The sequence below is a fragment of the Callithrix jacchus genome, chromosome 15, assembly GCF_049354715.1.
Source record: "Callithrix jacchus isolate 240 chromosome 15, calJac240_pri, whole genome shotgun sequence".
Taxonomy (NCBI): Eukaryota; Metazoa; Chordata; class Mammalia; order Primates; family Cebidae; genus Callithrix; species Callithrix jacchus.
In genome coordinates, this window is record NC_133516.1 from 30,026,346 (window position 1) to 30,042,726 (window position 16,381).

Consider the following 16,381-nt stretch of genomic DNA (forward strand, 5'->3'; position numbering starts at 1 on the left):
ATTCTCCTGTCTTAGCCTCCCAACTAGCTGGGATTACAGACACCACCACCATGCCTGGCTAATTTTTACAGTTTTTAATAGACACGAGTTTTGCCATGTTGGCAAAGCTTGTCTTGAACTCCTGACCTCAGGTGATCCTCCTGCCTTGGCCTCCCAAAGTGCTGCCCAGACTCTTATTTATATTCACTTGTGGAGAGACTTTGGGCCGTCCCCTCCCCAATCCAGGCCTGAGTTTCTACATTGGTAAAAATGGGAAAGGGTGTGTGTGTCTTTAAGGGCCCATCTGACTCTGCTGGGTGTGATGGGGAGGCTGTCTTGAGAAAAGGGTGTGCTGCCCCCTTGTGATGAGGTGACTTTTCCCCAGGACCATATAGTCTTAGGCTTCTTCTAACTCCCAACTCTGCCAGGAAATAGTGTTAGGAGGCCACCCCCTGCCTCGGAGTCATCCTTTCTGCTGTCTCACCTCCACTGGCCCATGCCTGCCCTCAGCATTTGAGGCCTGTGAAGGGGCTCTTGGTCTCTGATGCCTTTCACACCAATCGCCCTTCATGTCACTGTGACCCTGTGTTACGGGCTAAATGTTCCTCCCCATTTCATATTTGAAGTCCTGACCTCCAGTACCTCAGAATGTGACTGTATTTAAAGACCGGGTCTTCAGGCCCAGGGAAAAGGTGGCTATCAACAAGCCAAGGAGAGAGACCTCAGAAGCCATTCTGCCAGTTCCTCACTCAGACCTCTCCAGAACAGTAAGAAAAATTTCCGCTTAACTCCACTCAGTATGTGGTACTTTCTTACGGCTACTCTAGCAAACTAATAAACCATGGAACTCACGTGGAATGCCCATCTCTATAGGTCTCCTCTGCCTTGTAAGTCTTAATTTAGGGCTTTCTACTTCTCCCCTGCCTCTCTCACTTCCTGTTCCAGCCCATACTGAACGGCATCTGCTTAATCCTGACCTCTTGCTGGCCTCATGTTTGGGTCCTGGGCTGTCTGTGTCCTGTAGCAAAGCGGCCGCCTCCTTCTTTGCTCAGTAATGCTATGATGTAGTCTCCCGATTCCCAGCCTGCTCTGGACTCAGCTGTTGTGCCTAGGTCTTGCAGCTGCCTTATGGCTGACCACTGCTTCACCATCAGAAAGCCCCAAGGTAGGCTGCTTTATGCTTTTGTATTTCATTTACTATAAATTGTGTTGAAGCAGTTTTGCAGGGTGTGGGCCTTCCTGTAATTTGTTTGTTTTGAGACAGAGTCTTGTTTGGTCACCCAGGCTGCTGGAGTGTAATGGTGCAATGTTGGCTCACTGCAACCTCCACCTGCCAGGTTCAAGTGATTCTCCTGCCTCAGCCTTCCGAGTAGCTGGGACTACATGCCACCAAGCCGAGCTAATTTTTGTATTTTTAGTAGAGATGGGGTTTCACTATATTAGGTTGGTCTTGAACTCCTGACCTCAAGTGATCCACTCACCTAAGCCTCCAGAAGTGCTGGGATTACAGGCATGAGCCACCAAACCTGGCTTTGCCCAAAATTTCTCTACCTCTGACCAGGTGACCTCAAGATGGTCTTCCAGGCTGGACACCATCTCATGTCTGTAATCCCAGCACTCTGGAAGGTCAAGGCAGGTGTTCAGCACTAGCCTGGGCATCATGGCAAAACCCCATCTCTACAAAAAAATACAAGAAAAAATTAGCCAGGCCTAGTGGCACATGCCTATACTCCGGCTACTAGGGAAGCTGAGGTGCAAGGATTGCATGAGCTCAGGCAGCAAAGGCTGCAGTAAGCTGAGGTCACACCACTGTGCTCTAGCCTGGGCAAACAGAGTAAAACCCTGTCTCAAAACAAACAAGTCTTCTAGAAACCAGATACAAGCTCTTCTAAGATGCTGAAAGAGCTGGCAAATTTTTATTTTTCTTTATATAAATTATTTGCAAGGTCTTATATTTTATTTTTTTATTGTGGTAAAATATACCTAACAAAATTTACAATTTTAAGCTTACAGTTCAGTGGCATTAAATAATTCAGATTGTTGTACAGTCATTAAACAGTAACTCTCCATTCTGCCCTCCCCCAGCCCATGACAAACACCATTCTACTTTGTCTCCATAAATCTGACTAACTAGGTATCTCAAATAAGCAGAACACAGTATTTGTCCTTTTGCAACCAGCTTATTTCACTTAGCATAATGTCTTCAGGGTTCATTCATGCTGCTGCATGTAAGAGAATTTCATTCTTTTTTAAGCCTGAATAATATTCCGTTGTATGTACATATAACATCTTTATTCATGCATCCATCCATCAATACATGGGTTGCTTCTCCCTTTTGGCTACTGTGAAATAATACTGCTATGAACATTCATGTACTTTCGTTTTCTTCTGCTCTAACTCCCAACTGAAATGAAGCTAGGCCCTTGACTTAAGTCCTGAAAGGGTTCTCGGTCTCATAGCAAAGGGACCTGGGCTCTACCTTGTGGGTGAAGCCTGTCTTAGAATCCCAGATCCCACATCCCATGGTATCCAGTTCTTTTTTGTTTTTGACACAATCACAGCTCACTGCAACCTCTGCCTCCCAGGCTCAAGTGATCTTCCCGCCTCAGCCTCCTGAGTAGCTGGAGGCATATATGAGCCACCATGTCCTGCTAAATTTCTGTATTTTTTGTAGAGATGGGGTTTGGCCATGTGGGCCAGGCTGGTCTTGAACTCCTGGGCTTCAGCGTCTGCCTGTCTCAGCCTCCCAAAGTGATGGGATTACAAGCTTGAGCCACCGCACCCGGCATCGTGGCCTCCACATTTCATCCCGAACGACTCAAAGGCCTCGATCTAAAGCTTAATACAGATGTAAACCTTTGCTCTTCTCGTTTTCCTTTATCAGTAAACAGCCCCACGGCCACCCAGCTGCATAAGCCAGAAGCTTGGAAATCATCTTCGACGTCCTCAGTCCCCTACATCCATCCATTCCAAGTTCTGATACTTTTGTCTCCAAAATATTCCTAAAATATTCAAAATATTTCTCAAAGTGCGCAGAATATTTCTTTGCCCACTTTTTACTTTCCTCTGCCCTAAGCCACAATCACCTGTCTCCTGGAAGACTACAAAAGGCTCACTGGTCTCCCAGCTCCCACTCCCACTCACTATTTCCAGACCATTCTCTATTATTTATTTCTATTGTTATTATTATTTTGTTTAAAACGGAGTCTCGCTCTGTCGCCCAGGCTGGAGAGCAGTGGCGCGATCTGGGCTCACTGCAACCTCAGCCTCCCGGGTTCAAGCGATTGAACTTCCTGCCTCGGGCTCCCGAGTAGCCTATTATTTATTTCTAAAAGAGATGATACAGGCGTATGATTTAACAATTCCTGCTCTACAGGTCCCCTCACCAGAGGCAACAGGTACTCTTCATTCCGCGGTCTCCTTCCAGATAGTGTGGGCGTGTCCGGGTGCTCACCTGGCCGGATACCTTCCCCCACCCCACTTCCCTATAGGGCCCGGGGCCGCCTCGCTCCGCTTCAGACGCTCCTTTCCAGGCGCTCCCTCCCTACCGTCCGTCTCCCATGGGCAGTGCCTTGCCTCCCAGGCTGGCTGAGTGGGTCAGTCTCCGGACCGTCACTCTTCTGTTCCAAAGCTTGAAAGCCTTCGCAGCTCTAGGAATGAAATCCCCTGCTCTCAGCCCCGACTCCTTCAGGCCAGGCGCCCCCTCCGCACCTTCTCTTAGGGCCGTTTTCGCGTCATCTCTTCCCGGCGGCCCGCCCGCCACGTCATCTCTACCACAGCACCAGTCCTCCACGGCTCTTGACAGTACTTGGGACAGCAAGTTCACAGGTGAGTTCTTACGCTCTTCCTAAGAGGTAGGAGTGCGGCGGGCGGGGCCGACAGGTGGGCTTGGCCCGAAAGGAGGAAATAAGCTCGCGCCCGGCCTCTCACTTTAGTGGAGGAAGACTACTATCCCAGAAACCCTTTCGCCTCGGGCGGGCGAGTTCCTCCCCTCCTTACTCCCTCCGCGCGAAGAAGACTGAGCATGCGCAACAGGGACTGCGCCTGCGCGAAAGACGGCACGAGCGAGGACTGCAACTCCCGGCAGGCCGGTGGCATTTTTTTTCATTCTCTCGCGTGACCAGTGACTTCCGGCGCGGAGAGGCGGGGCTGGGCTCACGGCTGAGCCAGCAGCTGGAGCAGCTACGGGAGTGGTCCGGTGGCTGGCGGGCGCCGGCCGCCATGGAGGCCGTGCCCCGCATGCCCATGATCTGGCTGGACCTGAAGGAGGCTGGTGACTTCCACTTCCAGCCAGCTGTGAAGAAGGTGAGCTTGCCTTCCATCTCCCCGCCCCCCATCTGCCGCGTATCTCCGTCGTCTGCCAGCGCGTGACGCCCCCTGCGTGCCCATCACCTCCTCAGGCCCCGTCGTAGGGTCCGGTGAAGCCAGGAGGGGCCTCCGCCGGTTTTCCTCAGCCTGTCCCACATCCCGGCGCCCGCAGGCCATTTTTCTCCTCCTGATCTCCCTGGGCTAGCACCTGCATCCTCATCTGAACCCAATTCCCGACTTCTGCCCGGAGTCATCCACAGCTCCCACTGAGGCTCTACACTTCCTCTTTCTGACGTTCGGGACCCAGTTCTGCCCCGCCCCTCCTCCATGCCAGCACCGCCCCGCGCGGGAGCGGTGGGCGGCCCTGACCGTGCGGATTCTTCCTCTGCACCAGGCCGTCGGTGCGCTGTCAAGTCCACGACCCGCCTGGGACAAACGCTAGGGAATGGCTCAAGGCGTGTGTTTAAGACGTGGGCCCCTGTGGCCCAGGGAGATGCCCAACCCCTGCGGTGGGGATACGTCTTAAAATTGCTGCGATTCTGTATAGTCTCCCATTCGGGAGTCTTTTTGGACCAAACGATACAATCCCATAACATTTTTAGGAAGGTTACTGCTTTTCATAACAGACTGGAGGGCATAAACAGTGTTGTAGAGCTCAGAGAAATCTTACCGTGTTGGAAGAACAGACGGGCAGGTTTGGCGTTGACTAAGGCAAAGAACTTCTGTGGAGAGGTCCAGGTATGGTGATTGAGCACAGGTGCTCTCTGAGACATCCGCTGCATTGGTAGCACTGAGGGCTAGAGCAGAAGTGAAAAGGAACAACCAGGAGGCAGTCGCAGGTGGGGGCCTTGTGGGCTTAGCACAGCAGATGCCAGAGTAAGCCCCAATCTAGATAGTGCACCACTTAGCGAGATGCTTGAGTAAACAAATAGGAAAAAGAAAATGGTCTTCTGGCAGTTCTGCTGAAAAAAAAAAAGAAAATGGATTTGGAAGTAGTTTCCCAAGAAGCTGTCTCCCCTGTTCTCTCCGCACCTCTGCCTTAGTTCAGTGTTTGAGTCCATCATCTAGCCTCTTGGGCCCAGCAAATGAGGCTAATTGATCCAAAATTCTAGAATTTTGTTAACTGCTGTCCAGACGTTGCTCTCTCCTTCATCTGCTCTTTTATTTATTTATTTTATTTTATTTTTTGAGACGGAGTCTTGCTCTGTTGCCCACACTGGAGTGCAATGGCATGCTCTCAGCTTACTGCAACCTCTGCCTCCCGGGTTCAAGCCATTCTCCTGCCTCAGCTTTCCAAGTAGCTGGGATTACAGGTGTACGCCACCACACCCAGCTAATTTCTGTATTTTTAAGTAGAGATGGGGGTTTCACCATGTTGGTCAGGCTGGTCTTGAACCCCTGACCTAGTGATCCGTCTGCCTCAACCTCCAAAGTACTGGGATTACAGGTGTGACCCACTGCACCCGGCTTCATCCGCTCTTTCATACAAATACAATTGAATGAACTTTTAAAAGACACAACAAAACTCCTGTTTTCTATGTTACAGAATAAAGCGAACGAAACTCCTGTTTTCTGTTTTACAGAATAAAGCCAGTATCTTTAGTTTTCCGTTAGAGTTCTTCCAGACTTATCCCAGTTCTTACACCATTAATTGAGTCCCCACTGTGTGCTTGATCTACTGTGTGCATCTGATTAAGGTACCCTAGATTCTCTTCACAGCCACTTCTTGTTTTCTTACTGTGCACCTTTGGTCATGGAATTCCTCCTGCCTAGAAGAGCTCTCATTTTTGCCCTATGGGCTGGTCATGGTGCCCTTCTTCAATTTCTGTGAATTCATTTTCTTCTCTCCCATCCAAATTTCAAGGTCCAGCTTAAGCTCTCCTTTCTACAGAGCCTTTCTTAATCCTTCTATCTGGATTAATCTTTCTCTCCTCTCAGTTCCTTAACTCTTCATCCTTTCCTTGGTGACAGTTATGTGTGCTGTGTTTTAACCCCCCTGATTAATTGTGCGTTACCTGAGAAGCATCTCTGTGTTCCTCAGAGCCTAACAGCAGGCTCTCTACATAGTTGGCAGTCAGAAAAATGTTTCTCAACTGATGGAATGACAGCTGAGATGGAATTTAGAGATGGTGACCATAAATATATGGGAATGCAGTGGATAAAATCTTGGCCCAGAAACTCCTAGGAAGTATTTTTGTTTGAACTTAGCCTTTGCTGCTCTGATCACTCACACCGAGCCCAAACGGTGTTCTGTGACCAGTGACTTCCCTGGAAGCACCTGAGCCTCCAGGAGAGGAGTTGCTCATTAGCCCTTTAGCCTGAGGTAGTATCAGATATGAAGCAATTCCTTTCCTAGACATTGGAGGAGACTGTGTAGACACCACTGCAACCTGGAGACTTCTCCACCTGCACCCACTTCCCCAACTTCAGCGGCCCTTCTCTGCCTTCTCCACTGGTACCCTGGTCCTTTATCCTCACTCTGCCAGTGAATTGGAGCTGAGGGTTAGAATTTAATTTAGGATAAAAGGGTGAAAATTGGTTCTGTTTACATCAACTGGCTAAGTACTATGCTGAACCTGATAAGCAGACAACAAAGAGACAGCCTTTTTTTTTCCCCAAGGAATTCATAAAAATTAGAGTAATGACATTAACATAAGAGTAGGAGTATTTGCAATGTGTAGAAATACCAGTGTGGTCGGGCGTGGTGGCTCACACCTGTAATCCCAGCACTTTGGGAGGCCAAGATGGGTGGATCACGAAGTCAGGAGTTCGAGACCAGCCTGGCCAACATAGTGAAACCCCATCTCTGTTAAAAATACAAAAAATTAGCCGTGCATGGTGGTGGGCGCCTGTAATTGCAGCTACTTGGGAGGCTGAGGCAGGAGAATCGCTTGAACCCAGGAGGTGGAGGTTGCAGCAGCCTGGGTGACCATTCGAGACTCCAACTCAAAAAAAAAAAAAAATACCAGCCTAAGGAGGGGCCATCAGGGAAGGCTTGCCAAAGGTGGATTTTAAAGGATGAATGGGAGTTTTCCAGACAGGTAAAGAGGTTCATTGTTTGAGAGGGCTGGGCTTTTGACAAATCTTTCATGGTGGCTAGTACTGATTTTCACTCCCAGTGGATATGACTTCCATTATGGCATAATGTGAAATAGGAGCCAGAAAAATAGGCTGGTTTCAAACTGCATTGGTAAACTTGAGGTTAGGATATTGGGCCCATGTAATTTTTTTTTTTTTTTTGAGACAGAGTTTCACGTTTGTTGCCCAGGCTGGAGTGCAATGGTGTGATCTCAGCTCACCACAGCCTTCACCTCCCAAGTTCAAGCGATCTTCCTGCCTCAGCCTCCCAAGCTGGGATTACAGGCATATGCCTGTCTAATTTTGTATTTTTAGTAGACGTGGGGTTTCTTCATGTTGGTCGGGCTGGTCTTAAACTCCCGACCTCAGGTGATTCACCTGCCTTGGCTTCCCAAAGTGCTAGGATTACAGGCGTGAGCCACCTTGCCTGGCCAGACCTACATAATTTTTTAGTAGGGAAGTGCTGCTGGCCTGCATCATCTTAACTTGTGCTTTGAAGGCCAGAGTGCTGATTCATTGGAAACTGATCATGGATGACTCTTGTCCTCTTTATCAGTGAGTGATTTGGCCTCAAGTATTACTATTTGAAATTCCCGGCCGGGCGCGGTAGCTCAAGCCTGTAATCCCAGCACTTTGGGAGGCGGAGGCGGGTGGATCACGAGGTCAAGAGATCGAGACCATCCTGGTCAACTTGGTGAAACCCGATCTCTACTAAAAATACAAAAAATTAGCTGGGCATGGTGGTGCATGCCTGTAATCCCAGCTACTCAGGAGGCTGAGGCAGGAGAATTGCCTGAACCCAGGAGGTGGAGGTTGCGGTGAGCCGAGATCGCGCCATTACACTCCAGCCTGGGTAACAAGAGCGAAACTCCGTCTCAGAAAAAAAAAAAAAAAAAATTCTCCTTTCTGGCTCAAACACTTGCCCTTAACCAACTGTACTTGAGCTAAAGTCCAGCTTACTTGGACTGAGATGTTGCATTCATCTCTGATTCATTGGTTGAACAAATAGTTATTGAGTACCTGTCATGTGCCAGCCCTGGGTACATGGTGACAAAAACCTGTGACTTGGCTGGGAGCAGTGGTTCTTGCTTGTAATCCCAGCACTTTGGGAGGCCGAGGTGGGTGGATTGCTTGAACCCAGGAGTTCGAGATCAGCCTGGGCAACATAGCAAGACCATGTCTCTACAAGAAAAAATATATAAAAATTAGCCAGTCTCATAACCCAGCCTCTAAATAAAGAGATAAGCATTTTTTTTTTTTAAGTAAAAAAATTATCTGGGCATGGTTGTGTGCGCCTTGTAGGCCCAGCTACTTGGGAGGCTAAGGTGGGAGGATCACTTGAGCCCAGGAGGCGGATGTTACAGTGAGCCAAGATCATACCACAGCACTCTAGTCAGGGCCACAAAGTAAGACCCTGTCTCAAACCCCCACCCCCAACAAAACCCTGTCTTGATGAAACATACCTTCTAGTAATCTACACAGTAATCCTCATCCTCAAGTGCAGGTGTACATCTGGTTGGTAGCCACCCTGCCTGTCACTTGGCTTCTCTTTATCTCCCCTCCTCCCACTCTGGCTGAATTGATCTCTAAGTCTCTACTTTTCCATCGCTCATGGCCTGTCCCCAGCTCACTTCAGCCCTCCTTTTCTAACCTCACTCCCCAGTGAGAACTTTTAGCCTCTCTTCCTTTCATGTCTGGTCACTGCCCTTGCTCAGGTCCTTACTGGAATTCCGTTCCTCCTGTTTAGCCCATGGGTTCAACTGTACTTCATCAGGGTCCTCTCAGCTGCCCGGCAAGTATTTGGGTCAGAAACAAGAAAGAACTTTACCCTCCTCTGAATTCAGACTGTCTTGCTGTCCACCACTGGGTTTTCTTTCTTTTTTTTTGAGACAGAGTCTCGCTCTGTCACCCAGGCTGGGGTGTAATGGCGCGATCTCGGCTCAGCTGCAGTCTCTGCCTCCTAGGTTCAAGCAATTCTCGTGCCTTAGCCTCCCTAGTAGCTGGGATTACAGGTGTGCATGACCACACCCAGCTAATTTTTTTTTTTTTTTTGAGACGGAGTCTTGCTCTGTTGCCAGGCTGGAGTGCAATGGCATGATCTCGGCTTACTGCAACTTCCGCCTCCCAGGTTCAAGCGATTCTGCCTCAGCCTCCTGAGTAGCTGGGACTACAGACGCCCACCGCCATACCCAGCTAATTTTTTGTATTTTTAGTAGAGACAGAGTTTCACCATGTTAGTCAGGATGGTCTTGATTTCCATACCTCATAATCTGCCCACCTTGGCCTCCGAAAGTGCTGGGATTCCAGGCGTGAGCCACTGTGCCCGGTCCACAGTGCACACTGTTATTGCCTTTTGTTTACTGTTCATTATGTTCACACCCAGGTACAAGCCTGGTTTTTACGATTTATGGAATTTTTTCCCCTTCCAGATTTTACTGGGATGGCTGACTCTTGAAAAACTAGCTTACCCATGTATGTACACACATAAACACACACATAAAAAGGTAAATAAGAGGACTAGAGGCTTAAAAGGCCCCTGGCTGCTCAGCAGTGAGGGGCATGGGACGTAGCCGTACCTGTGGTGGTGACCTGTCTTATCTCTTGTTACAGATTTGGAGTCACCCAGGTGGTCTGCCTGAGCCTATCTGTTCACTTTGTTTGCAGCAGAAAAGCCCCAGGCACAGATGACCTGGATTGTCTGTTCTTCTCTGACTTGAATCTCATATACCAGAGACCTATATCCATTTCACTTAGAGTTTAAACCAGATTCTTTCCTTTACTTAGGAGGTAATAAAATAGTTGTGTATAGGGAGTGCTTAATAAACATTGGTTGAATGACCTAGTCTAGTTCTAGGACCTTCTGGGAGAGGTAACTTGAGTCTTCCTCACTGTGTTGTTCAGACAGGCAAGGGGCCATTCAGAAAAGATGACTTTAGTATACAAAGCGAGGACTTTAGTATTATGTAGGGATTAGACAAGGGGAGGATGAAAGTGTGTTCTTTTTGTTGTTGTTGTTGAGATGGAGGCTTGCTCTGTCACCCAGACTGGAGTGCAGTGGCAAGATCTCAGCTCACTGTAACGTCTGCCTCCCGAGTTCAAGTGATTCTCCTGCCTCAGCCTCCCAAAGTGCTGGGATTACAGGCATGAGCCACCGCACCCAGCTTGTACCCACAAAAATTAAGGGGGTACATGAGATATATGTTTATGTGGTACATGAGATTTTGATATGGCAATACATGTATAGGAATCTCATGAAGGTAAATGGGGTGTTCGGAAAATATGTGGGAGCGACATCTTTTATTATATTCAAAAATAAAATACTCTCTTATTTGTATATGTAATAAATTATTGCTGACTATAGTTACCCTGTTGTGCTATCAAATAGTAGATCCTTTTTTTTTTTTTTTTTTGAGACAGAGTTTTGCTCTTGTCACCCAGGCTGGAGTGCAGTGGCACAATGTCAGCTCACCGCAACCTCTGGCTTCGGGGTTCAAGCAATTCTCCTGCCTCAGCCTCCCAAGTAACTGGGATTATAGGCGCTTGCTACCATGACCAGCTAATTTTTTTTTTTTTTGAGACAGAGTTTCACTCTTGTTACCCGGGCTGGCTGGAGTGCAATGGCGCAATCTTGGCTCACTGCAACCTCCACCTCCTGGGTTCAGGCAATTCTCCTGCCTCAGCCTCCTGAGGAGCTGGAATTACAGGCACGCGCCACCATGCCCAGCTAATTTTTTTGTATTTTTAGAAGAGACGAGGTTTCACCATGTTGACCAGGATAGTCTCGATCTCTTGACCTCGTGATCCACCCGCCTCGGCCTCCCAAAGTGCTGGGATTACAGGCTTGGGCCACTGCGCCCGGCTAATTTTTATATTTTTAGTAGAGAGAGGGTTTCGCCATGTTGGCCAGGATGGTCTCCAACTCCTCACCTCAAGTGATCTACCCCCCTCGGCCTCCTAAAGTGCTGGGATTACAGGTGTGAACCAACATGCCCAGCCTCAAATACTATATTTTATTCATTCTATCTATAACTATATTTTTGTATTCATTAACTATTCCCACCCTGTTCCCCCCACTCCCACTACCCTTCCCAGCCTCTAGTGTCCATCCTACTGTCAGTCTCCATGAATTCAATGGTTTTAGTTGTTAGCTCCCACAAATAAGTGAGAACATGCAAAGTTTGTCTTTCTAATGCTTCTAAATTCTTAGTACAGGTCTGGCCTATTGTAAACAATATTTTCACCTAAGTATCTTCCCTTCCTGTTTAAGAAATAGCTTGAGGGGTCCAAAGTGGCTCCCGCCGGAGGTCATAGTGCTCGCGAAGGCGAGGTCATCAGTTCAAGGCTAACCTGAGCAACCTCATAAGCTCAAACTGATTGGCAAAAAAAAAAAAAAAAAAAAAGAAATAGCTTGAATCCTTACAACAGCTCTGAGCGAGACATAGTAAGTGATATCAACCTCATTTACACACAGAAAAAGCCGAGCCTAGGCTGGGTACAGTGACTCGCACCTGTAATCCCAGTGCTTTGGGATGCTGAGATGGGAGGATAGCTCAAGGCCAGGAGTTCAAGACCAGCCTGGGTACCATAACAAGACCCCTGTCTCTACAAAATAAACAAAATTAGCTGGGCATGGTAGGACACACCTGTAGTCCTAGCTACACAAGAGGCTCAGGTGGGAGGATCACTTGGAGTTTGAGGCAGCTATAAGCTGTGATAGTACCACTGTACTCCAGCCTGCAACCTCCAGAGCAAGACTGTTTCTAAAAACAAAAATAAAAAACAGCCCAGATTTCACAACAACTTAGGGGTACTGTTCCCACTTGTCATCTGGTAACTCCTTGCTTTTCGTTTCCCCCAGAGTGGCTCGCTCTGATCCCTGGACATGCCCTCACTGAGAGCTCTCTACGGGTCTTCTCTTACTCTTTCGTAAAGGGATCCCTAGCTACTCTAAAGCCTGACTGTTTTTGGAGATTCTCTGGTCTTCTTCCTGTTAGCTGTGTAGGTCCTGGGGTCCTGTCAGGGCCTCTGGTTCTTTCTCCTGGTCTGCTGCCGGGCCTGCCTTCTCAGGCTCCATTGGGAGCTTCATACTCCTGGCTAGGTTGTTTCCGGTTCTGCGGAGACCCAGACCATAGCGAAATTGGGACAAGGTGTCTGTTCCTTACTCCAGGAACTTCACTCAGTCTGTTTCTTCTTTTTTTAGTGGAGGATGATCAGCAATCACAGAGGATTTTGTTAGGATTTTAAAAATATCTTTTTAAAAGATATTTTTCTAACAGGCTGCTAATAATAATAACATAAATACCCTGGCTGCTCACTCACTCACTATGTCGCCAGGTATTCATTTTCTGTGCCTGGTTTTCAGAGTTGTTTGTAAGATCCATATTTGTTAAAAATAGAAATGCTTTGGGATGCTGAGGTGGGACTATTGCTTGACTCCAGGAGTTTGAGACCAGACTGGGCAACATAGTGAGACCCCACATGTCTACAAAATAAAAAAGTCTAGCCAGGCACTCATGCCTGTAATCCCAGCACTTTGGGAGGCCGAGGTAGGCAGATCACCTGAGGTCAGGAGTTCAAGACCAGCCTGGCCAACATGATGAAACCCCATTCCTACTAAAAATACAAAAATTAGCTGGGTGTGGTGCCACATGCCTGTAATCCATTTACTCAGGAGGCTGAGACAGGAGAATTGCTTGAACGTAGGAGGCAGAGGTTGCAGTGAGCTGAGATTATGCCTTTGCACTCCAGCATGGGCAACAGAATGAGACTTCATCTCAAAAAAAAAAGTCTGGATGTGATGGCTTATGTCTGTAATCCCAACACTTTGGGAGACTGAGGCAGAAGGATGACTTGAGGCTAGAAGTTCCAGACCAGCCTGGGCAACATAGCAAGACAAGATCTCTACAGAAAATTAGCTGGGTATGGGGGCATGTGCCTGTAGTTCCAGCAGCTCAGAAGGCTGAGGCAGGAGAATCATCTGGGCCCAGGAGTTCGAGACTACAGTGAGCTATGGTTATGGTACCACTGTAACTCTAGCCTGGACAACAGAACAAGACCTTTTCTCAAAAATAAAGTAAAATGGCCAGGCATGGTGGCTCATGCCTATAATCCCAGCACTGTGGAAGGCCGAGGCAGGTAGATCACCTGAGATCTGGAGTTCGAGACCAGCCTGGCCAACCTGGTGAAACCCCATCTCTACTAAAAATACAAAAATTAGCCAGGCATGGTGGTGGGCAACTGTAACCCCAGCTACTTGAGAGGTTGAGGCAGGAGAATTGCTTGAACCCAGGAGGCAGAGGTTGCAGTGAGCTGAGATCGCACCATTGCACTCCAGCTTGGACAAGAGTGAAACTCCGTCTCTAGATAAATGAATAAACAGCAACAAAAAAATTTAAATAGAAATGGATTGATCCAATATGGAAAGAACATGGGTTCCGCCCAAATGCCTCGGCTTCAGTCATATCCCCGTCAGTTATTAGTGCTGTGACCTTGGTGAACACCCTAACTCATTGCCTCAGTTTCCTCATTTCCCCATCTATAAAGTGATGATGATAATAGTATCTACCTCTTAGGGTTGTTGTGAGGACAGAGTGATTACTAGGCACTCAGCACAGTGCCTGACCCGTGGTAGGTGCTCAGTGTCTGCTGCTGATCTTACAGGAGGATTGAGATGAGATTCAGATGGAATGTGACCTCTAGGCATGATTTGCTGGGGGTGGGAGCAGCATCTTTCTGTCACCATTGTGTGAACAGCAGGGTCAGATGTTCTAGTGATACCATGAAAAGCCTTGTTTCTAGGGCATAGGAGTCCCAGATGTCCATCTGATTCCTTTGGCCTCTATCCCACGAGACCTCTGAGCTACATTTTTACTCATTTTCTCTAACCTAAGAGTGGGCAAAACCTCTTACTGAAAGGGAGTTAACTACAGAACATTCTCTCATAGAGTCAAGTTTTAGCTGATAGCATAGGCCACATTAAAAAAAATTTAATTATTTTTGAGACAGTTTCATAGTCTGTCACCCAGGCTGGAGTGCAGTGGCACAATCATGGCTCACTGCAACCTTGAACTCTTGGTATCAAGCAGTCCTCTCACCTCAGCCTCCCGACTGGCTGAGACTATAGGTGCATACCACCACACCTGGCTAATTTTTTTTGTAGAAGTGGGGTTTCACCATGTTGCCCAGGCTGGTCTTGAACTCAGGCTCAAACAGTCTGCCCGCCTTGGCCTCCCAAAGTGCTGGGATTACAGGCATGAGCCACTGTGCCTGGCCTGCTTTTGTTTTAATACAGACAAGGTATCACTCTGACACCCTGGCTGGAGTCAGGTGGTACCATCATAGCTCACTACAGCTTTAAAGTCCTGAGCTTAAGCAGTCCTGCCTCAGCCTCCCAACTAGCTGAGACCACAGGCATGCACCACCACACCTGGCTAATTTTTAAATTTTTTTTCGTAGAGATGGGGGTCTGGCCATATTGCCTAGGCTGGTCTGAAACTCCTAGCCTCAAGCAGTTCTCCCGCCCCAGCCTACCAAAGTGTTGGGATTACAGACAGGAGCCATCATGCCCAACCCACATTTTATAGTTGTGTTTTTGTTGTTGTTGTTGTCATTGTTTTTGAGGGATGGAGTGGAGAAAGGGTGGAGTTGGATAGATCAGAGTGAGGATTGTTAACCAGGAGCCCATAAATGGGCCTCAAAATGCCTGTCAGCTCCCTAAAGTTACTGGTAAATCCTTATGTTTGTGCGTAGTTGAAAATTTCTAGGGGGATTTATTTCATGGCTTTTATAGTCTCAAAGAACTCACAAAGACTAAAAACCACTGGCAGGGGAAAGGGTTGTTCAGGTATCATTTAGCTCTTCAGAAACTCTTAAAACATTTGTTTTTCAAATTTCAAACATATAGAAAAGTTGGAAGAATAATTCAGTGCTCACCCGAATCCTCACTATCTAGTTGTTCTGTTTTGTTTTTAGAGATGGGATGTACTCTATGTTGCCCAGGCTGGACTTGAACTGCTAGGCTCAAGTGATCCTCCTGCCTCTACCTCTGGAGTAGCTGAGACTACAGGCATGGCTGTGCCTGGCTGATTCATTTTTTAGTTTTTGTAGAGATGGGATTTATTGCTATGTTGCCAGTCTGGCCTTGAACTCCTGGGCTCAAGTGATCCTCTGGCCTCAGCCTCCTAAAGTGCTGGAATTACAGGTGTGAACCACTGCACCCAGCAGGTTACCTTGTTTTGTTTTGTTTTGTTGTTGTTGCGGTGTGTGTGTGTGTGTTTTAAGATGGAGTCGTCCTCTGTGGCCAAGGCTGGAGTGCAGTGGCACAATCTCAACTCACTGTAACCTCCACTTCCTGAGTTCAGGCAATTCTCCTGTCTCAGCCTCCTGAGAAGCTGGGATTACAGACCCACCACCATGCTCAGCTAATTTTTGTATTTTTAGTAAAGAAAAGGTTTCACCATGTTGGTCAGGCTGATCTCGAACTCCTGATCTCAGATGATCCACCCACCTTGACCTCCCAAAGTATTGGGATTACAGGCATGAGCCACCGTGCCCTGCTACCTAGTTTTGATGGATGTATTTCACCATGTTTGTTTTCTCTCCAGATAGATAGATAGAGATCCCACAAGCCCTTTGAAAGTAAGTTTTGGACATCACTTTTCCCGGACACATCTCAGCATGTATTTCCTAAGAGTAAGGACATTCTCCTACACAATCACAGTATTATTATCATACCTGGGAAAATCTACAATAATTCTTCTCTGTCTTTTACAACTTTTCTTTTTTTGTAGACTCAGATCAGTTGGGGTTCTCATATTGCATTTAGACATGTTCTGTCCCTTTACTGACTTTTTTTTTTTTTTTTGGAGACAGGGTCTCACTCTCTTGTGCCCAGGCTGGAGTGTGCACACAGCTCACCACAGCCTCAACCTCCCAGGTTGATTCTCTCACCTCACCCTCTTGAGTGGCTGGGACTACAGGCATGGGCCACCGTACCTAGCTATTTTTCTTTAAGATT

General features: G+C 47.6%; 1 protein-coding gene across 3 annotated transcripts in view; it reads left to right on the forward strand.

Moving 5' to 3' along the window:
• The first annotated feature begins 4,114 nt into the window (after positions 1 to 4,114).
• Positions 4,115 to 16,381, forward strand: part of PTPN23 (protein tyrosine phosphatase non-receptor type 23) — a 32,107-nt gene continuing 19,840 nt past the window's right edge. For all 3 annotated transcript variants that reach the window (XM_035275203.3, XM_054245565.2, XM_035275206.3), the window contains exon 1: positions 4,115 to 4,284. Coding sequence is in view for 1 of the 3 variants with exons in the window: in XM_054245565.2 (XP_054101540.1) it covers positions 4,201 to 4,284 (84 nt within the window). In the remaining 2 variants the exon portion in view is untranslated. The remainder of the gene's footprint in view (positions 4,285 to 16,381) is intronic.